We start from the raw sequence: 20,412 nt of genomic DNA, 5'->3' as shown, positions 1-20,412 counted from the left end.
GCTTTTTTATGTCCGCTTGTCGAGTACTGCACAGAATGGATGTTTTTCATTCTTCTTTAACACCCATGGATTGCTTTCATATTCCTGCATTTTTCGTTGTATGACTAATCGCGAATCGATGAGAAATTGTTGGATGAAGTTTCTAGTAACATAACATGCGAGTTCAGAAAGCACAAACATGAGGGGATGAATGAAATACAAAGTACCAAATACTAACATAGTGCAAATTTATATGTCAAGTTTATTGGTTCATTTAGAGATGCACAGTGGTATTTTCCCCTGATCTACAAAATATTAAGCTCCTTGCTCAGACTGTTCAAGATACGAATTAACTCATACTCAATGATGTTGATGTCAATAATGTCCTTGCTCATAGCACTAAGATGTGGACCCTAAGATGTCACGTTTTTAAAACATGAACCCACCAGTCTTGTTGTAAATATCAACAAGAAAATAGACCCCAAGTTCTCCCACAGTCCCAGTCGCAGAAAGTTCCATGTTTGTACAAGCAAAATATCCAAGAATAACAAACATGTAACGTTATAGTGTCTTCTCGGGTTTACCGTAGTTTGGTGTTTGACCCTGCGATAGCCTTTCAACTTTGTTCCCAAAGGTGACCTCTAGTCACAGATCATACCAGTTACTACCGGTAACCTAGACGTACGCACACTCAGATCGAAGGACACTCAGGACGAACAGACAACAGCTAGAGACGTCTTCTACTCTTCCCCGAGTCTTCAGGGTTCTTGTGTCGCGTGAGGGAGCGGTGTTGTGAGGTTGTGTGGACGCTATGGCTGAAGAGGACTGCCGGGTGTTGTTGGTACAGAGCCACGTGGTGTCCGGATACGTGGGAAACAAATCTGCCGTTTTTCCCTTGCAGGTAAGATTTAGGATAGGTAGACGAGGCTAAACATGCGTTAAACATGCGGTAAATTATACTCATATCCATAGACATCATAGGCTCCATTGTGTATACTAAACGGGCCCGTTAGATGAAATGCGAAGATCGCTTCCGGTGGTTTCGATTTTTTTTTTACTCCTGGATCACTACTGGTGACCACCAGATTACTCACACACGTATGACGTTATATAATAGTTATATCAACTGGAAAAACTGGTTGTTGGTGACATAACAGAGTCACTGACTGGATATGAACGGGGTCAAAGCCATTTTTGTTATTATATTAAACTCTGGAAACGCCCTATAAACGCCATTTGTTGTAATGCATTCATGAGCTAATAGATCAAGTAGACACAAGCCACATGACAGGTCGTTGGGAAATGTGACCTTTGCAACTTCTTATCTTGGTAAATTATGCAACTTAACAAATCAGGGCTTGGGTTACAAATGGGCCTTAAGTACAGGAATACACCATAATAATATCATCCACCCGGATGTACATATATTTGAAAAATTCCTAAATTTAACAAAAATTACTAGTATGTTCAAACTTCAAAGTATTCACTGTCATTCTTTTATGCAGGTTCTTGGGTTTGAGGTGGATTACATCAACTCTGTACAATTTTCCAACCACACAGGTAAGTTATCAATATTAGCGTGCTCAAACATTACTCAATACTTTAGTTCATATTATCTGACTTTTTTTTGAGTTCTTATAATTATAATGCAGTAACTGATACATGTATAATTTTATGTACAATCATGTTACAATGTCACAATAAAATTGTTATTCATTTCCCACTTTTGTAGGGTACAAGAGTTTTAAGGGTCAGGTTCTGAATGCTGATGAGTTGAGGGAACTATTTGATGGCCTGAAGGCCAACAACATCAACAACTACAGCTACCTGGTTACTGGTGAGGAGCAGGGTTAATTTCATCTACAAACATATACTATAGTAGTGTTTAACTAGCAATGGATAATACATTAGAAATCGTTTGCTTTATTGAAATTCCTTGATGTATTCTACCTTTTTATATTTCTGTCGAAGTGCAGTTGTCAACACAACATTGTCAGTACAACAATTAAAAAGTCATTAGATTTACTAAGTACTAGTACTGTGTTTTTCCACTGTATCAGGGTACATCGGTTCTGTGTCATTCCTGGAGGGGGTTCTTGAAATGGTGAAGGAATTCAAGAAGGTCAAGCCAGACCTACTGTATGGTAAGTTTATTACCTTCGCCAAGAAGGTTATGTTTTCAGAGGCGTTCGTGTATGTGTGTGTGTGTGTGTGTGTCTGTCTGTCTGTCTGTCTGTAAACACGATAACTTGAGAAGGCCTTGATGGATTGTCTTGATACTTGGTAGGTGGGTAGGTCTTAATGAGACCTCAAAATGATTAGATTTTGGGCCCCCTAGCAGCTTGTTACGGTACTGCAGCAGAACTTCCGGTTTTGATATCTCATGATCTAGACATGCTAGGGTGACGAAATTCAGATGGCACGTAGCTCTTGTGCTGGGAAAGAAGTGACGTGAGTTTGGGCCCCCTAGCGGCTTGCTCTGGAACTGTAGGGCTATCTGTTTGAATATATTCAAAAGAGAATAACTCAAGAACCGGTTGACGGATCATCGTGATTTTTGGTATGCAGGTAGCTTACGTGATGCTTAATATAATTATGTGACAATTATGCAAATATGGATGTAATTTGCATAATTTATGGAGAAATTCTATAAATCAGCTGCATTCCATCATAGGACTATTGAAGCTTGTCGCATTGGTAATTGAGAACGAGATAAACACAGGCAGATATTGATTATGTAAATGAGGACTTAATTTGCATAATTAATGAGAAAATGTTATAATTCTGTAATGATAACTGCCTGGAATTTCATACTTATGGTCTTTGAAAGTACAGTGAAGGTGAACATCATTAAACATAATGTATTCAAATCAGGACCACATTTGCATAATTTATGAGGAAATGCTAGAATGGCATTGTTTGTTAATATAAGACTGTCTTTTGGTTGAGAATATGATAAACTGATATAATTCATGAAAATGAGGATCCTATTTGCACAAGCAGGGGGAATAATCTATCATTTGTCAGCCATAAAGATTAACATCATTTGGCGAAGGTATGAGATCGGGGAACTCTAGTTAAGTTTGTTACTGTATTGTCATTCTTCCTTCTTTTTGTACAGCTGTAACCAGCAAAAATGATCAGTAGTGTCATAAAAGTAACCCTTCAACCAGTCACTCATGTCTGTAATAATTGTAGAAGCCAATATTAACCTTAAGGTTTCAAATACTTCTAACTTTTTAAACCTATTTTATTTCTGTGAAATACTAGTAACTTTACTATTTGTGCAATTACACTTTGCTGGACTGTTGACCAGGCTATTGATATTGTTCCAGTTATGAATTAAACTATGTGTTTTTGTTGTTTAGTATGTGACCCTGTGATGGGAGACAGAGGCTTTATGGTAGGCGGGCTGAGCTCTTCTTCAGATAGCATATATATGCATGCATGCATTCTTGTCATCATGATCAATAGATACGGCAATAAGCCATGTTTGGTCATCTGCCCGATGTATTATCAAAAAGTATTGTGCTATCAGAAATATGTATTAGAATTGCTGACATTCTGCTTGCCTTGATTATGACTTTAGAATGATTATCTTGGAGCTGCAAATTAAAGATATAACATCTACAACTTTTTTTAAATACTAGTAGTTACTTGGTTTGCTTTGAAGGGAGTAACAAGTTGTGAGTGACCCCTCTGCCCCCCTCCCCACACAGTATGTTCCCAAAGAGCTGCTGCCTGTGTACCAAGAGAAGATCATCCCTCATGCAAACCTCATCACACCTAACCAGTATGAGGCTGAGTAAGTCTGTTTGTTGGTTTGTTGGTTTATCACAATAGCCGCTATTGTAGTATGTAGCAATTCTCTATCTGTATCTGTATAGCCGGTATAACCGTCCTTCGGCGTAACGCACGCACTGACATGAAAACAATCTTAGTTTCTTTGCACTTTTCTATATTCTTTTCATAATTTAATTGAAAAGATACGTTGTTACTTCCATGTTCATAATCCTGCCCGGTAGAAAATAAGACCACCACAATGACAAAAAGAGGTTTTGTCAAATACAATGTATATGGATATCTGAAGTGTTCATACAAGTACAGTACCTCAAAATTACTCTGTGTTGGTGTCACAATCAGGTCTACATGTTCATTTTATCACCTAAGCTTGACTGATTTTGTCAGTCTAATATTAACCTTATGACTGTAACTTTCCCTGTTGTTAGGTTGTTGACTGGCATGAGTATTAAGACCAAGGCGGATGCTATCCAGGCGATGGACATGTTCCATGAGAAAGGTGTGCAGTCAGTGGTCCTGTCCAGCTGTGAGTTTGACTCCAGTGATACCCTGGTCCTGCTAGGCAGTCAGATCAATGGTAAGGCTAGAAAAGTAACATTTGCAAAGCAAATGCATAATGTTTACCTTCGCATATGGTCTGCTCTGTTAATTCTTACTCTAACGCATTCACATATATGGTGAAAGGAGTCTAAATCCCTCCTACTAGAAAATTGCAACGTTATGTAACCCATCACCAGTGACCATGGTGAGAGACGGTCTTGAACAGGTCATTGACCAGGTCAGAGGTCACTGTTTGGAGAAGAAGAAGAAACTGAGCAAAAACAATTTATACTAAGATACATACTTACACTTACAAAGGCATGAAAATTGGCATTGAAGTTTTTTTTCTATCATACTTTTTTAGCTATTGCTTGTTTTCTAGAACTAGATTTTAATTAACAGAAGAAACCAAGGATTTCACACTTCTGTAGTATTCAGAATGCAAGTTGTTGCAAGTTGTTTCCTATTAATGATTATTGAGCTTCCTACCATTTGACCTCCAATTTGACCTTCCTATCAGTCTGTGGTTACACCATTCCCTCTCACTTCCTGTTATTGTAGCCTCCTAGGAAACCATTTTACCTTTAAAGTAGATATGATGTTAACATGTTATGTACAAATTGTTGTTATTCCAGGTGGTGAGAAGAAGAGGATTGAGTTAGAGATGCCCAAGTTGAACCTGAACTTCACCGGCACAGGTGACCTGTTCACGGCATGTCTGTTGGCCTGGGTGCACAAACATCCCAAGGACTTGGCTGTAAGCTTAAGTCACTTAAATCTTCTTTCGCTGTGTCAACGGTAGTTTTATGCTTGCATCAACTCTCCACATCATGATAAAGCACATGTAAAAGTTTTGTTGAAACCACATAAGACCACTTGAAACCAACATGCAACATATTTAGCAGTCACAATTGCATTTTTTGAAGTTGCAATGTTCAACATAAGAAGGAGGGTGTATATTAGATGCAAATGCCTTTGAAATTGTTGAAAGACACTGTCTTTCCTTATTTTCTTTTACTAAGATACACCTACAGATGCACCTCAATGTCATATATACAGAGAAGCACTTGCAAGATGATAACCAACACACAGTAAACCAGGAATAGTGAGTGTACAATCAGAACTGAGTGAGAATTATTTTACACAAATTTCTGTTGTCTTGCTGTATTGTTGCCATTCCTTATGGATTGTTTATATCATGTTGCAGACTGCCTGTGAGAAGACCATCGCCACAATGCAGGCTGTTTTACAGAGGACATTGGATTATGCACGAAGTAGGTTGTTTCTACCTTTATGATATTACTGAACTGCTTTCCATCTCAACAGCTCTGCAGTACTCACTGTAACTGATAGGTGGCAGTCCTAACCTGAGGTTTTGAATTTTTGGCCATGTGTGGACATAAATGTAGTCGTAAATTTGTGCTTCAGGAGTGGCAGGTGAGGGTAACAAGCCGACGGCCGCACAGCGAGAGCTTCGTCTCATCCAGAGCAAGAAGGACATCGAAGAGCCGTCGGTTACAATAAAGGCCAAACCTCTTTAACCCACAACAAACATGTAGATATCTGGCAGGGCTCAAATAACAAACATTACCATAGCATGTGATAAACTGAGATATGTAAATTTCTTCCCTTATAAATTTTGACATTAGAGATGTCATGAGCAAAAAAAAATACAGATATCAGGGATTTAACTGTTAATTACACATAGAGCATTACTGGCTGATTGGAATTTGGTTCCTTTTGAATTTGAAACCACATTAATATTTGTCAAAATTTGTAAGTTCTGATGCCAAAGCAGTATCTAATTTGTAAACTGGACTTTGAATGTTACCTTGGTCAATTGTATAATATTGTGGCATTGATAATTTAATGGCAATCTATTACATTTGTATAACTTATGATTATGCTGGGCACCCTAAGACTTCCAAATTGAAAAATATATTATGTAATCATTAATTAATCAATAATTATGAACTTTTTCTATCTGTGGTTGAAGTTATCACTGTTTGAGCCTTGCCAAGATAAAGGTACAAGTAAATATCAACAAAATACTGTACCTGCAGGCTACACATAAACCAGGGGCCAGAGGGCAAGACATTTGCCAACAATAGATAAATGTTAAATATACTATTCCTTGAGCTTCAGTTTAGAGTATTTTAGATAAAAAGATGTAGGAACAAATGTCTATAAATCGTGCTATGAGTACCGATATGGTAGGAAAGTCTAGATTGGACCCTACTGTCTGGCATGCTTGAAAAATGTTGTTAATGTGACCAATCAGCACCTTCCTTCTTTTTTTAAAACTGGAAAATTGTGCATCCATCTAAATACTTGAGTAAGAATAATCCCAATTGACCAGAAACTTGGAGGTAATTTTTGCTTGATAGCATTCCTCAGGATGAATAGTTTTAAAGACGCACAAAAATGCAAAAATTGGAATAATATTTTAAAATTTTGATTCTTGATATAGCAAACATTGCAAGAGGTGAAGCATTAGTACAAGAAAGCACACACTATTGTGCACTTTACAACATAAAAGCCCCCAAAGCCAGTAATACATAGATGTACACTACTTTTTCAGATTCTTCTCAATTTCTTTTTGCAAATCTTCACTCTGCAAAGTCTTGTGCGTTTTTCTGTGCAGAAATATGAAATGGAGTGTCCACGAGGATCTACATGTGGGTTGGGAGTAGACTGGAATCCAGCAAAAGTTTGATCACAGAACATGAACTTTCTGACTACACAGTGTACTTCCAACTGAAATTCTGGTTGATGCAGAGGACGTTTAGCATAAAAATTATGCAAATGTTGCTGACCAACTCCCAATCACAGATAGCCTTGCTCATGACTAGCTCCTACCTTGGTCTAGGGCAAATTGGAAAATTTTGTGTGGTCAAGGTGTGACAGGCTTTAGTCATAAGAAGGCGTATTCACAAAATGATATGTTTCTCAAGACATATTTTCCTGGCTACAGAAATATTCTTGAATGTATAACTCGGAAAATGTATGTATCATGGTGATGTTAAAGTTATTGGTGGAAGGTTCTCTTAAATAGGTGCAGTTTATGAATAATGAAATGTGTGAAGTATCATGTATTTGACTTGATATTATTAAAGACTGAAGTCATGGTGTGTGCATCTTACATTTCATCATTGACCACCAGTAAGAATTATAGAATATTTTAACACATCCATGAAATGTGCAAAAACACAACACAAAAGAAGAACAGAAGTTGATGTCCAACTTACCAAAATTTTCTTACTTGAATATCACATACATGTACCACCAAAGAAACATATTTTCTCATTCTGGAAAAATGGAAACATTGCATATTTGCAAATTTCTCGTACTTGAATCATTTGCACTTAACAAAGTTACTTACGAAAAAAAATTTGACAAAAACACAATGTAACTATAACAAACGACTAGTCTTCAATTGGTCTTATCATGACCTGGATGGAAAAAATAACAAAGTACATACTGAACATTTAAAAATCTTAGTTTAAAACCACATCTTGTGTATTCGGTATATAAAGTCTAGTACAGTCTTCAAACAGATATGCAACACCGACATCAACAACAATCAATAATTCCTCTAATGGGTTGACTGAAGAAATGCAACAATTCATCACACACTTCACTGCAGTGTACACGACCTATATCAATGCTAAATATTATCGGTATAAAGTTTTGTTTAGCAAATTCGATTCATTTTTATCCTTGCACACAATGTTCATATTGTCAAAAACGATATAAATGACCCCGTGTTGTCAGTCTCGATAGTCCCAGTGTTCTGTGTTTGATGGCCATTGTTGTGCGCCACGTACTATATTCTCATCAGCTTTTTGATTGGTTGAATAATGGTATGATCTCAAGTTGATTGACAAATGGATCGGTGAATATACATTATCAACCTTCATTGGTTGATTGTTGAGACCATCATAATGATTCATTGGATGGTTATTGAGACTCATCAACATGTCAGTCACAGTTGATTGGCTGTACGGTTGTACGCCGCACGGCTGTGTCTTGATTGGCTGATCAGCGGTAGGGTCCCATGTTGTCAGTGTTAATTGGCTGTACAGTAGCACGTCGTGCGTTAATTGGTTGATCAGCGGTAGGGTCCCCATGCATGTTGCCAGCGTTGATTGGCTGTACAGTTAAACGCCGTGCGTTGATTGGTTGATCAGCGGTAGGGCGCTATGTTGTCAATGTTGATTGGCTGTTCAGTTGCACGCCGTGTGTTAATTGGTTGATCAACAGTATGGTTATCAGCGTTGATTGGATGTACAGCTGAACACCGTGCGTTGATTGGTAGATCAGCGGTAGGGTCCCATGTTGTAAGGTTTGTTCATCTGTGGGAGGTACGTCCCCAGAGTTGCTGCGTACATCTCCTCACGCGACATAAACGTGTCCTGTCGCTCTGGACCATACACCGGCTCTGAAGGCACAATTTCCATGTACTTGGCTTTGCCATAAATGGAATCCATCGTGTTTCCTCCCCGTCCACCTGAAATGTAACAATACCATCTTTGATTCCAACGTCATAGTAAGTCGTTAATATTACCATATGGCGCTATGGAGGGGTTTGATAGCGCTAAGGATTTCAGGCCGTATGTCAACTTTTAAAACTGTTCAGCACTCATTTTGTAGATGGAAGACATTCTGTTCACATCTAAACCTCTGGGATGTTTAAAAATGTATTCCATCGATAAAGTCATAGCATGCAGAGTTTTACGAAAAGTCGATTAAGTAACTACATACTTGGTAGACTTTGTAATGGCTGTGGAGCTATATGATCTTTGATATACAAATGTATATTAACCGTACGTACTTAAGAGTGAAGTACTCCTACCGTAAGTATATCCAGCAGCAGACGGGATGTATCCCTGCGCCTCTTCATACGGCCCGCCTGGCGGTATCAGTCCGCGGCTTCTGTACATCTCGTTCCGCTTCTCCATCTCGTACCCGGCGGCTGTGCCCATCAGACCCTTGTTGTGCAAGTTCTCGGCGTAGCTGGACGGCGTCATGCCGCCGCCGTTCTGCCAGTAGGAGGACGCCGCCGCCTGGTTGAAGGCCGGCATGGCCCCCGTGTTGCGGTACGACATCGCGTCCCCGTACCTGGCACCCTGCGGGCTACTGGAGAAGGCGCTGACAGAACTGTACGGGTCGTTATAGCCTGAGAACTGATGGTAGTAGTCTATCCCTCTCTCAAACGCGCTGGCAGACGGGGAGGGGTAGTGGTTGACCGGAGTGTAGTGAGGAAGGGAGGCGGAGGAGGGGAAGTAGCCGGGGAGAGACCTGACGGTAGGGCTGACCTGGTTCCCGCCGTAACCGTTCGTCTGTGGCCGGGAGAAGGCCGTCAGACGTTCCGCAGGTACGAGGCTGTTCAGATCGGTGGACGAATTTCTCCCCACGACGGTTTGGTCTGGAGCATCGTTTGGAGCCTCTGCAAACAATATAACAATAAGCTGAGCGTTAAAACAAATTTCTTCATAGTTCGTGCCCCAAAATTACTTTGACAATCATTCTATTAAACGCATTGATTTTTGCATGGCTTGTCACAAACACTGGTAGCATCGCTGATTTAACGTTACCATATAAAAAGACAAACATAATACTTGTACCTCCGGAGTTGACAGCCCCTGTCTCTGGTTTCCGCTTTTTACTCTTCTGCAGTCCGTTTGATGAAGGCGTTTGGCGAACTTTTGGTTTGGTGCTGATTTCACCTGCAATAAGATATAGAAGATTTCACATCTCCGCTGTTGCGAATCTCGTTTTGTGAATCTAGTTTTATTAATTATTGCTCATTCTGTGCATATAATAATTTGTACTGCAACTTCATCTCAAAAACAACTTATTTTCCAAGTCTTTGCACTTTTACACAATCACTCGTCTTTAACCAAATCAACCTCATGGGTAATATAGATATTATACTATATTCAACTATATGATTATTATGTGAAAACTATCTGTAGACTGGAGTGTATTTTGTGCATCAAACGTACCCGCTGTCTTCATGTGCCGTTTGAGGTTGTTGAGTAAGTCAACTTCCATGGTGTTGGCTTGTTGGGTCTCCACGACCAAGTACACATACTCGTCCAGCATCATATGGAGCAGATGGAACGAACCTACACACAAAGTAAAAGCAAACTTAGATCTAACAGCATAAACTCCATTTTATAATAGTTTGCGTAGACTAATGTTAGTATGTGCTAAACAATATCTTGCTGGTTGATTCGTTCACTGCGCTTAGAGCACCTGGTCGTTAAGTACCAATAGCAGCTCAGGATTCTTTATTACTATGCAAGTCATTCAAAACAGCCTGCTCCCGAAGCCTGGTAGAGGCTAGCATAAATCAACAAAATTAGGGATGTTTCTATTTTTTACTAAAGCGACTACTCTGTCCAATAGTCTATTAGTGAGTTATAGAATGTGTTAATCTGATTTGGCATTTTAACGTACCGAAACTTGGCGCACTCATCAGCGTGAGATCTCTCATGATCTTGGACGTGGTGAAGGCCCACTGCAGGAGGAAGTCCTGCGCTCTGTCCTCTACTGTCTGCTCCTTCTGCCGTGATGGCTACAGATGAATAAACAAGATATCAGAAATTTCAGACATCTTTGGGGGCCCCTCATGCAATCCTCGTGTATTTGAATAATATACATTTATTTGCAGTATTGTTTGTCACCGTAAGAGGGCAGCCGGTATCGGTGTCTAGCGCCTATTTAAATTTTGCCCTCCCATTCTCATAGTGGTAAATAAAAAAAAAGAAGCTCACCTTGAGGACACACCTGTCCACCACACTGTCCACCCACTCTGTGTAAGCCTCCACTGGTGCCTGTTTCCTCATCAGACCCTCAAACTCATCCAACACTGTTCAACACATAAAGGGTACATGTAACGTCATTACGTAAATCAGGTCCCATACAACATGCACATTAAAAAACTGTTATGGAGGCCAACCAAACCAAAGTTGCCAACGCAAGAAAAAAAATCACGAATGTCCTGTAGCTTTCTTTCAGTCATCTTACAAGCTATGATTGTCCAAAAGCTATTCAAAGATAGTAAAATGTTGAATTGTATTCCAACACAAAATTACACAGAGATCAAATTTCTGTCGGCTTCATCAGGATACTAGCAATGAATGACCAATCACTTCAAAACGTAATCTCGCGGGAGTAACGGTTACAGACACGTGACCCTATGCTATTCACACGAGACTTTACTGATACGTGACGTAAGCAATTGATCAAAGATTCAGCTTTTGAAAGATGTGGGACTCACGTTCCTTGGACAGCCTGCCCTGTGTGGTTCGCTGGTCGGGTGAAGGGAACATGGCCTGGGACAGGATAGTCCTGTGTTCCAGGTCGTGCAGGTCTGTCACCATCTGTGTGATGTTGTCGTGATTCAGGAGGACTGTCCTGGCAGTCTGAGGAAAGACAGGACGACTTTCTTCATTGGATAATATATTTATATATATTTGAAATCAAGCATCGAGATTCCTTACGAACACCTACGAAAAGGGTGTTAGAGTCACCGAAACGAAAAAAAAATCACTCAAATACTGAAGATAATATACAGGGGATGCATGATGTACAAAACAATAAACAAGTGGAAGAGATATCAACTATCATACTGGCTACGAAAAGAATAAGAAATTGCCATGCCTTCAAAAAACCCCATCAACCCATATGGGGGTGTTGAAATATTCAATTTTTAACCAGTTCTTTTAATTTACTTGATCATGACAATTGAGAAAATAACAAAAGGACGTTTTCAGGAATAAAATACAATGCAAACCAACCTGGGCAAGATGAACAAACGATGTTTGTCTTCTTAGTGACTTGATGAAATACCTCACAACTGGAAAGGCACAAAATGTATGAGACTTAACATACCGTAGATAAAATAAGTATATCATATTCACCATACACACACACTGGAGGCTACTATTGGATAAATGTCATAGCCATGACTAATTTATTTCAACTCTCTCAACCATTGCATCATTTCCCAAAACACTGAATAGATTCACTTTTCGATAAGGTCTCACAGTACAGTTTCTAGATCTCACCTTGAAGTTTCTTCTCCTTGAGTTTCTCTGGAATGTCTTCCATGGAGTTTCTCACCCAGCCAGGCAGTCTTTTGGCAAACAAGCGGACTTCTGTACTCAGACTGGAGAGGGGTTTTGAACATGTGAAACAAAGTTATAATTACATAATCACTGCATAGTGACCAGCTACAATGCTATATTGAACCCTTTCCATATAGTTTGATGTCATTCATCTTTTAAGCTATGAGATTTTGAATACGGGAAGTACCAACTTAGTAGTACGAGATCAGGGTTTTTTTATCATGTGAAAATATGTTCATTTGACTCAGGAGTCTCTATCAGCAAGGAAACCAGTCACTGCAGGCTCCAAAACACTGCAACAAACAGTTATCAGTCTGATAATAATTGTTTCATGTCAGCACCTACTATTAATCTGGTTAGGATATTTATAACTCTACGCAAAGTAATATATTTAGTCAAGTAATCTAACCTTTCCGGAAGATCTTGAATCGTTGATGGAATGAGAATATCGATCAGCACCTGGGAATCAAGGATAAAATGAATGTGGTTTGAAAGAATGGATGAATAAGTGAATGAATGAATGATCTGGTTTACCTAGTTTTATTAACTTTTTTGCATATTTTAGGACGTACAGTTTCCCACCAAGTTTGTTCTTTTGCAAATTTATAGGGAAATTCAAACGTGCATTATAAACCATGAATAGTCTTTTTGCCAATTTGGTTTAACTATAGTTAAACATAAACAAATATAACCTTGTACAAAATGGAGTCGCAGAGCCCAACAATGTCCATGATGACGTCAAGTTGCAGCAGCGCCACCAGGTGTTCAGGCATGCCCTGCCAGAAGTGCAGCAGGAAGTTCTGCACCTGCGCGAACATGTGTACATCACATGATGTTTGTTTGCACTCACGTGACTATGACGTATTACTCGCCATGCTGGATGGTTGATGGGTACATTTGAATTTTGTATATGTAATAACAGTGACATGATTACGAAATATATGCATTCAAATCAAGGACGTTATATGATATAACGTCCTTGTTCAAATCTAGAGGACTGACACCTTGAGGATTAACCAACCAAAATGGCGGCTATGACGTCACTTGAAAACGCTCTACGGATGAGCTGCCATCGAGGAAGAATAAAGTATTTATTCGACCGAATCAAAGAGTACTTCATATGACATTTAAGTATGGATCGGCCTTTTCTTCTTACCTCGTCAAAGTTAGCGCTGATGACTGTGTCCAGTATCCTCTGACAATGGGTACGGTACATCATAATAAAAGTCTCCACCTAGCGAGAAAGAAAAATACCGCAATTGCTTTAAGAAACAATTTGTTTTATGTTACAAAAATAATATAAAATCTACAAAACTTACTTAAATTCAACTGACGTCATGATTCATTAGCAAACATATTGTCATTATATTTGATAAAGGAGAGAGGGAGAGAAAACAGCGCGTCATTGTATTATGAAACCAGCCCGGCTTTTGTCAACTAAAACGGTTACACTTAGAGAAGTCACGTGAATAAACCAACCGCTGTCATTGGTCAAGACAATGATTAGATTTTGCCCTAAATAAAGGCATTACCTTTTCTCTATCGACGTCATCTGGAAGCACGAGGTTCTGTGAGTCTGGAAAGTCGGGGAGAAGAGTGCCGGTCTTGGAGCTCAGGGAGTATTTCCGACTTGAGCCCTGTCAGTCAAATGTAAATACAGATAAATTCAACAATGGTTTTATTCCAATGATTTCCTTTTTAGTCACTTTTAGGATTAAAATTCTATACTGTAGCAACACTTCACAACCTTTTAATTGAATATATAAGTATCCATTACCACATTGAAATCAACGGCAGTGACTACTTTTCTCTCTCTGTCACATATACATTACATTATTAGTTTCAAGTAGAAATTGAACCTTAGATTAGATGAAGTACATCTTTATATTGTTTTATACCATTCTTCAATACATTCTAAATGCCTTGCCAGTTTGCAATTAGCCCTCGGGCATATGAACTCACAATAAAGAACTTTCGATAACTATATTCACGCCATAGTTGTTGGTTTTGATAAACACTTTTTAATAAACAGCTAGGTGTACTAGTTTGAAATCTGTTAGGTCAATGAACTGGAATTCGATCATTTTCTCTGCCCGGTTAAGAACGATTAGCACCAGGCCTAAGGCATGTTGACACTCTGTTATACAACAACACACACACATTGACAAATGTGTCCACCGCAGTCACACCGTGGACGTGGCGTGCAGGGGATAGGTAACTAAGGTAATCTGTTAGTGGATATAGTAGCGGCATTTCTTTCAAGACCGGGCTTTGCAGATTTTCCACGTGCTTGCCACTTAAAGGAGTTGTGTAGCAACGAGGAGCGTTTTCCCCTTGTAATCCTAGTCATCGTTAGGCAACACGAGTATGTATGGGCGCTGTGTTTGTCCTGCCTTCTCCGCCATCGATTGCCGGGAAGGGACTTTAGCCGCGTGCCGGTGACAGGGCAATGTTGCCGGGGCGGCCGGTGTGAGAATGCCGCGTGTTGGGAGACACCGCCTAGCGACGGGTCCCGGGGCGTGAAACAAACCTCCGACGTTGCAGGTTTGGACTCCCTGTGTCAATTTGTTCTCGGTAAACATTCTTTCACAGCTACGGTATCAAAATTTTGTCGGCGAGGTCAGGGAAGGTAAAACAAAGGACAAAACATGACAGGACTTAAACGTGCCGCTTAAAAACATGGAAAAGCTTTTAAGCACTTTTAACACAAACTTATTCAAGATACTAACTTATAGCGTAAACAATAACAAAACTACAACAATTTCGCTTCGCAAAAAAAAGCCTTACCAAAAAAAACGTACATAAAAAATTCCACACTAGAAAAACTACAATAATGATAAGTTGAAAACTTGAGGCACATCGGCCCACTTGAAATAGCTGCAGGTGGTCTAAACAGTGTAACAACACTGATGCCTTTAACCGCTGAGTTTGGGCGGGTTATTTGCGTGTTTGTCGGAGGCTCACACTGTGTTGTTAGGTTTGTTTCCTTCCTGTGGCATAGCGACTATCAATGCCCGGTAACCGTGGGTGCTAAGAGACTAGAGAATGTCAACAAATGGACGAACAGAAGAGGGTCTATACACATGTCCGACATACCTCCGTCTTGATCTTGATTCCAGAAAACCTAGTTAGACAGACAACAAAATATAACGACAACTTGTTATACATAGGCGAAATTTTAACAACTAAAATTTTGCTAGAATACAACAAGTAAAGGAACGATGCAAAATGAAATGCGTCACACTTTCCCCAAGCAGCAACGTAACCATACAAATCGTGTTAATAATGATTAAGTCAGAATTTCATATTTTATAGCGTTAAAAGACATATCCAGCACCCGTATAAAATGTGCAATTCTTTCTGTCGAAATAAATCATATATAGCCTAGGAATCCTTAAAAGAATCCCAACACAATTTTTACCAAAAAGAGTGATGAGATGTAACTTGGTTGTAGGATCTTCATTTTCTTAAAAAAAATGTATTATGATATTGATATTAAATAAAAAATCATTCTTTATTAGTACGCTAACTGTTCACCTTGTGAGCCCCCGGCCGGAGTACACAGAGTGGTAGTAAATAGATGTTTCCTTGATGCCGATTCCATAGTAGTGATACCTGGAATAGTTATGGGGCGGTTTTAAATAAATGGACTTTAATTTATTGCTCGGCAATCGTGCACCATACTATGTATATCAACAAAAAAAATAATAAAAATTAACAATAGACAACAATTTCTAGACAATGTTGACTAATTCTCCCTTTTGTGATACCTGTAAACGGTGCATTACGAATTGACGCGAAAAATTATTCTATACCAGAAAATATATGTTTTTTACGCAAAGAAAAGATACCAGTGCAAAATAAAAAAGAAAGCCTGATTAAAGTCTAATAACACGCCCAAAATAAGCTTGAAGAATACATCGAGGCGGTTAACCAGATAGGCAAAACAAACAAGGGTTCGTGTAGCGAAAATCATACGCTCATCTGATATACATACTTTGATTGTCCTCTTGTTCCAAGTCTTCTGGTTGTCAGTTTAGGGAATTTCTGTCGTATAACCTAAAATGAAATACAAAAAAAGATAATGATAATTGTTAGAAGAATAATTGCAACGGGAAACGGTACTGCAGTGATCTTTGATACAGTACCAAGCATTTCAATTGGTTGCAGTTTTTACAACCACGTGCAAAATCAGACGGAACAAACCGAAATAAAATAGAACAAGACATGATAAAACGACCGACCTTTCCAAAACTTGCTGCCCCGGCCGGCGTGAACTTCATTTTCTTGCAGAAGTCCAGGTAGTGCGTGTAGAGAACACACCGCGGCAGACACACTCCCTCTGCCCGCTCATAGTTCTCAGTCAACCTGCCAGGAAACAAACTACGATTCAACATCTATAACAGAGATAGGTTTTTCTAACCTAAGCTCATGAGCTTTCCCCTTGCTCCCCTTCGCTAGGTTCCTCAATGTTGCATGGTCAAGAATCTACTGCAAGTCTTTCATGATCTGGTGGTGTTCACTGCTTAGGGGTCTTTCAACGCTTAACGTCGAGAAGCTCAAGCTTTGCAAACCAAAGAGAAACTTTTGGAGGTATGTGTTTGCCTTGAAGAAATCTTATCGGTAGATTGAAACATTTCTTTGCTCTGAAGTATTCATTTGGATGATCTCACAGGGTATGGTTTGTTCTATGTGTATACTTTTTCGAGTAAGATATTACTAAACTGAACATACATGTAAGATATATAGAGTTATTCAGAGGCTTTGGTTTCCGTGCGTCTGTGTGTTTGCTTGTGTCTCCATAGTTATTTCTACCTGCTTGTGTTTCCGTAGCTATTTCTACCTGCTATTGTAGACACAGATAGGAAGTCAGGTCAAAGGTCCCAGAAAGGCCACAGAAAGGTTATCTCACTTCCTGTCTTCAATATCCTGCTATATACATATCTGTTGCGTTATGGTAGATAGATAAAATGATAGATAAATCACGAAATAAACAAACATTTAGTTTCTTGATTTGTTATGTATTTTAATCCGTTATGCATGTTATGTATGTTCCGTGTGCACTCGTTTATATAGTTTTACTCGTTTTATAAAATATATGCATCATTAACAGATATCGATGTTTTTATACAAGAATGACTGACTAGTAGAACGTACAACACATTGATTGTAAATACATACGCAATTCAGACATAAACTTACGCAATTAAGACGTAAGTCAGCAATGTGCTATCGCAAAAAAGTTTCTAAAGTTTCTAAGTATGTATTATGTATATTAGTAAAAAGTCAATAAAACATGCTACTGTATAATACCTTACACTTAACTGATAAGTCGATTATACATAAGGAACGAACTAAAGGAAAGAACGAAAGATTCCGAAATAGAAGCCTGGATACCAGACTGTTTCCACGGATTACAGGCCAGGTCCTCAGTTCCATGGCGAACATGCCACAAGGACATACAGACAGCACCGAGATAAATATTTTAGAAATGTCTGTGGTAAAATTTCATTAGGGCATACTTGTCCTGAAGCCGAGGAGCTGGGCTGTGTAGGCCATGGAAACAATCTGACATCCAGGCTAGCGAAATATGGAGAACAACAACACGAAGGTTCTACATGACATTGTACATATAAGTAAGTATGAACACTCAAAAATGCTCCATTAATTTTTCCCTACCACTATAGAAAATAATTCTACTGCTAAAACCAAAGGACCCACGTATTATGTAAGAAATGGGTATATTAATATTCCGCTGCCTAAAAAAAAGAAGTTAAACCCAGCAAAACTAGTAACGCTACCACGTATGTTGTAGAATGTAGTATGATGTTAGACGTAGTCTCTTATATAATTGTGTTTTCTTTTTTGGACATGTTGTTTGTAACTGAAATTAGTCCTCGGGCATGTATTTGCAATAAACTTTCTTTCAGATTTTTAAGGAAAAAACTTGCAAGAAAGGTACTGACCATCTGAGAGTAGCTGATATCTGCGACTGCTTGATCTCGGGCGCGGGCTCGGCCTGGTCGGCAGACTCGCCGGGGTGGGCGGGAAACGTCTCCGGCATGTCTGGGGGGAAACAACGGTAACATCGGCTGGTGAAGCAGCGGTCAAATACGCCGTACGGTTTTCTCTGGTGCAGTTTTCAGACAGACTATGACAGAAAAAATGATCTACAAGCTTTTCTACAAGGAGTTACAAGCTTTTCAGCTAGCCGAATTTCGTCCGACATATTTTTGTTAACGTTTATTCAAAGTAGCATAATATACAAAGACAGATTGTGGCAAGCCCCTATTTCATAGTTACGTACATGTAGTGTTGATAAATATGACAGAGATTATTACAAAATGTACAGATGCTCGTCTCAAGCACATATGGGCCAAGGAAAAAATGTATAACACAAATGTGGCTTATTATTCATCGATACTCTTTTGCCGGCTTGCTTGATTTACCGTGCAATATTTCCATTTTCTGGAGAATAATAGGTTCTAAGAAGGTGTCGAGCCACCAGGAGCAAACAATCGTACCAATAACCAGTGACCCTAACATTCTACGAACAAGTAATCTAATATATTTATAAAGTTGCTTGTTGTTACAAAAAGAGCATATCCGACATATCTATGACTGTCTACAAAATGTCTGCAATTTGCTCTCCTAATCCTATTGCACTGCACACCATAGATTAGTTTAAAAAGTTGTAGAAAGTACAATTTCCTCACTTAAGATACTTAAACTGTAAGTAGAAATTCCTTACCTCCTCAATGAGTCAAATGTAACCAAAAAGCGGCATGAAGCCGAATGTAACAGTGATTATTAAATATATGTACATATCTATATGTTTGCTACAGCGACGAAATCGACATGAAATTTCACTCGTTGAATACAATATAACTGTTACGTTAATGAAATGTTGTGAGTTAATTGTACGGCTCACAACATCAATGGGGCATCCGGCAAAGGAGTTTTGTATAATATTTCATCAAATGTGGATCGGTATAATTCAAGGCAAACATTGTAAAGATTGCTTGTTGACAAAATTTCTGTTCTAAGAGCAATGTAAGCGTGCAACTACAGTGCTATTCTATAACGGAAGGCGCCATGTTGGATTTCTTGCCGGAAAGGTATTGTAATAAAACCTAATTTGAAACAAAAATGGCGGAACGAAGAACTAAAACAGTGCTGTTTCAATTGCTAAAAAGCCACTGCTTTCTTCATAAGTATTGTGCATTGCTATCTTTATTTTTACCATGCATTGTTGAATATCACAAACCATTCACAAATTCAAATCTCATGATTTCCAGTGGAAAATGAAACTATATCCACACTCAAGATGGCAGAACAACGTCGACAGTTGGAAAGTTATCCTCTGTAGCTAGGTTTATGAAGCTAAATGCTAAGAATAATCTGTATGTTTATCGAATTTATATATATTTAAGTGAATCGCATGAGATCACTTTATGTACGAAAAGTGTGGGACCCCTCGTATTATTTTTAGTTGTAAGACATAAACCACGTTGTTGTTTTATATATATCAGGCATAAATATGTAGGTTTCCTCCTTTTCGGCAGTTCATCTCGTACTATCATGCATTTACTGGTGCTGGTTGCACTGATGAACGAAAGAAAATGGCAAAAGGCGGTATATTGCGTTTTGTGAATACTTTATAAGCAGAATATCTGTTATAAGGCTACGGCTTTTAGATGTATGTAGTGAGATGCACGCGTTCATGCAAAAATGCATCGGCAGTCACACTCAAATGAAAAAAATCAAATATCAAAGAGGGAAAAACAGTAACATTGAAACAGTTGTCTTAAGTCATTGCTATGCTTTTTGGTCACACACTACATTTCTGTGTGTACATGTATTTCTCTGTTTCATTCTAAATTGTCTTGGTTGTTTATTACATTTTATTCTTAGGTGAGCCAGATAAATATTTTCTACATAAATTTTGGTGATC

The 20,412-nt window shown here is 38.8% G+C and overlaps 2 protein-coding genes across 2 annotated transcripts in view; one reads left to right on the top strand and one right to left on the bottom strand.

The window, feature by feature from the left end:
- The first annotated feature begins 596 nt into the window (after positions 1-596).
- Positions 597-7,450, top strand: LOC109469290 (pyridoxal kinase-like). The gene is made up of 10 exons (XM_019767796.1): positions 597-880; positions 1,485-1,539; positions 1,712-1,816; positions 2,040-2,123; positions 3,348-3,382; positions 3,699-3,784; positions 4,209-4,357; positions 4,956-5,077; positions 5,528-5,594; positions 5,749-7,450. The coding sequence occupies exons 1-10, from the start codon at positions 791-793 to the stop codon at positions 5,859-5,861; spliced, it is 906 nt and encodes a 301-aa protein (XP_019623355.1). The 5' UTR covers positions 597-790; the 3' UTR covers positions 5,862-7,450.
- Positions 7,451-7,831: 381 nt separating this feature from the next.
- LOC109469314 overlaps positions 7,832-20,412 on the bottom strand; it is a 14,651-nt gene continuing 2,070 nt past the window's right edge. Inside the window, exons 2-17 of the mRNA XM_019767821.1 lie at positions 18,425-18,524; positions 16,703-16,826; positions 16,456-16,517; positions 15,996-16,073; positions 15,555-15,582; positions 13,991-14,095; positions 13,615-13,692; positions 13,151-13,264; positions 12,868-12,917; positions 12,399-12,499; positions 12,129-12,187; positions 11,609-11,753; positions 10,329-10,451; positions 9,948-10,049; positions 9,176-9,769; positions 7,832-8,830 (exon numbers count right to left, since the gene is read on the bottom strand). Coding sequence (XP_019623380.1) covers positions 8,640-8,830; positions 9,176-9,769; positions 9,948-10,049; positions 10,329-10,451; positions 11,609-11,753; positions 12,129-12,187; positions 12,399-12,499; positions 12,868-12,917; positions 13,151-13,264; positions 13,615-13,692; positions 13,991-14,095; positions 15,555-15,582; positions 15,996-16,073; positions 16,456-16,517; positions 16,703-16,826; positions 18,425-18,522 — 2,052 coding nt within the window. The 5' untranslated portion in view covers positions 18,523-18,524 and the 3' untranslated portion in view covers positions 7,832-8,639. The remainder of the gene's footprint in view (positions 8,831-9,175; positions 9,770-9,947; positions 10,050-10,328; positions 10,452-11,608; positions 11,754-12,128; positions 12,188-12,398; positions 12,500-12,867; positions 12,918-13,150; positions 13,265-13,614; positions 13,693-13,990; positions 14,096-15,554; positions 15,583-15,995; positions 16,074-16,455; positions 16,518-16,702; positions 16,827-18,424; positions 18,525-20,412) is intronic.

This window comes from Branchiostoma belcheri, unplaced genomic scaffold (assembly GCF_001625305.1).
Source record: "Branchiostoma belcheri isolate BF01 breed outbred unplaced genomic scaffold, Haploidv18h27 scaffold20, whole genome shotgun sequence".
Lineage (NCBI taxonomy): Eukaryota > Metazoa > Chordata > Leptocardii > Amphioxiformes > Branchiostomatidae > Branchiostoma > Branchiostoma belcheri.
Note: the sequence above shows the minus strand (reverse complement) of the source record. Positions and strands in the feature narration are given on the sequence as shown.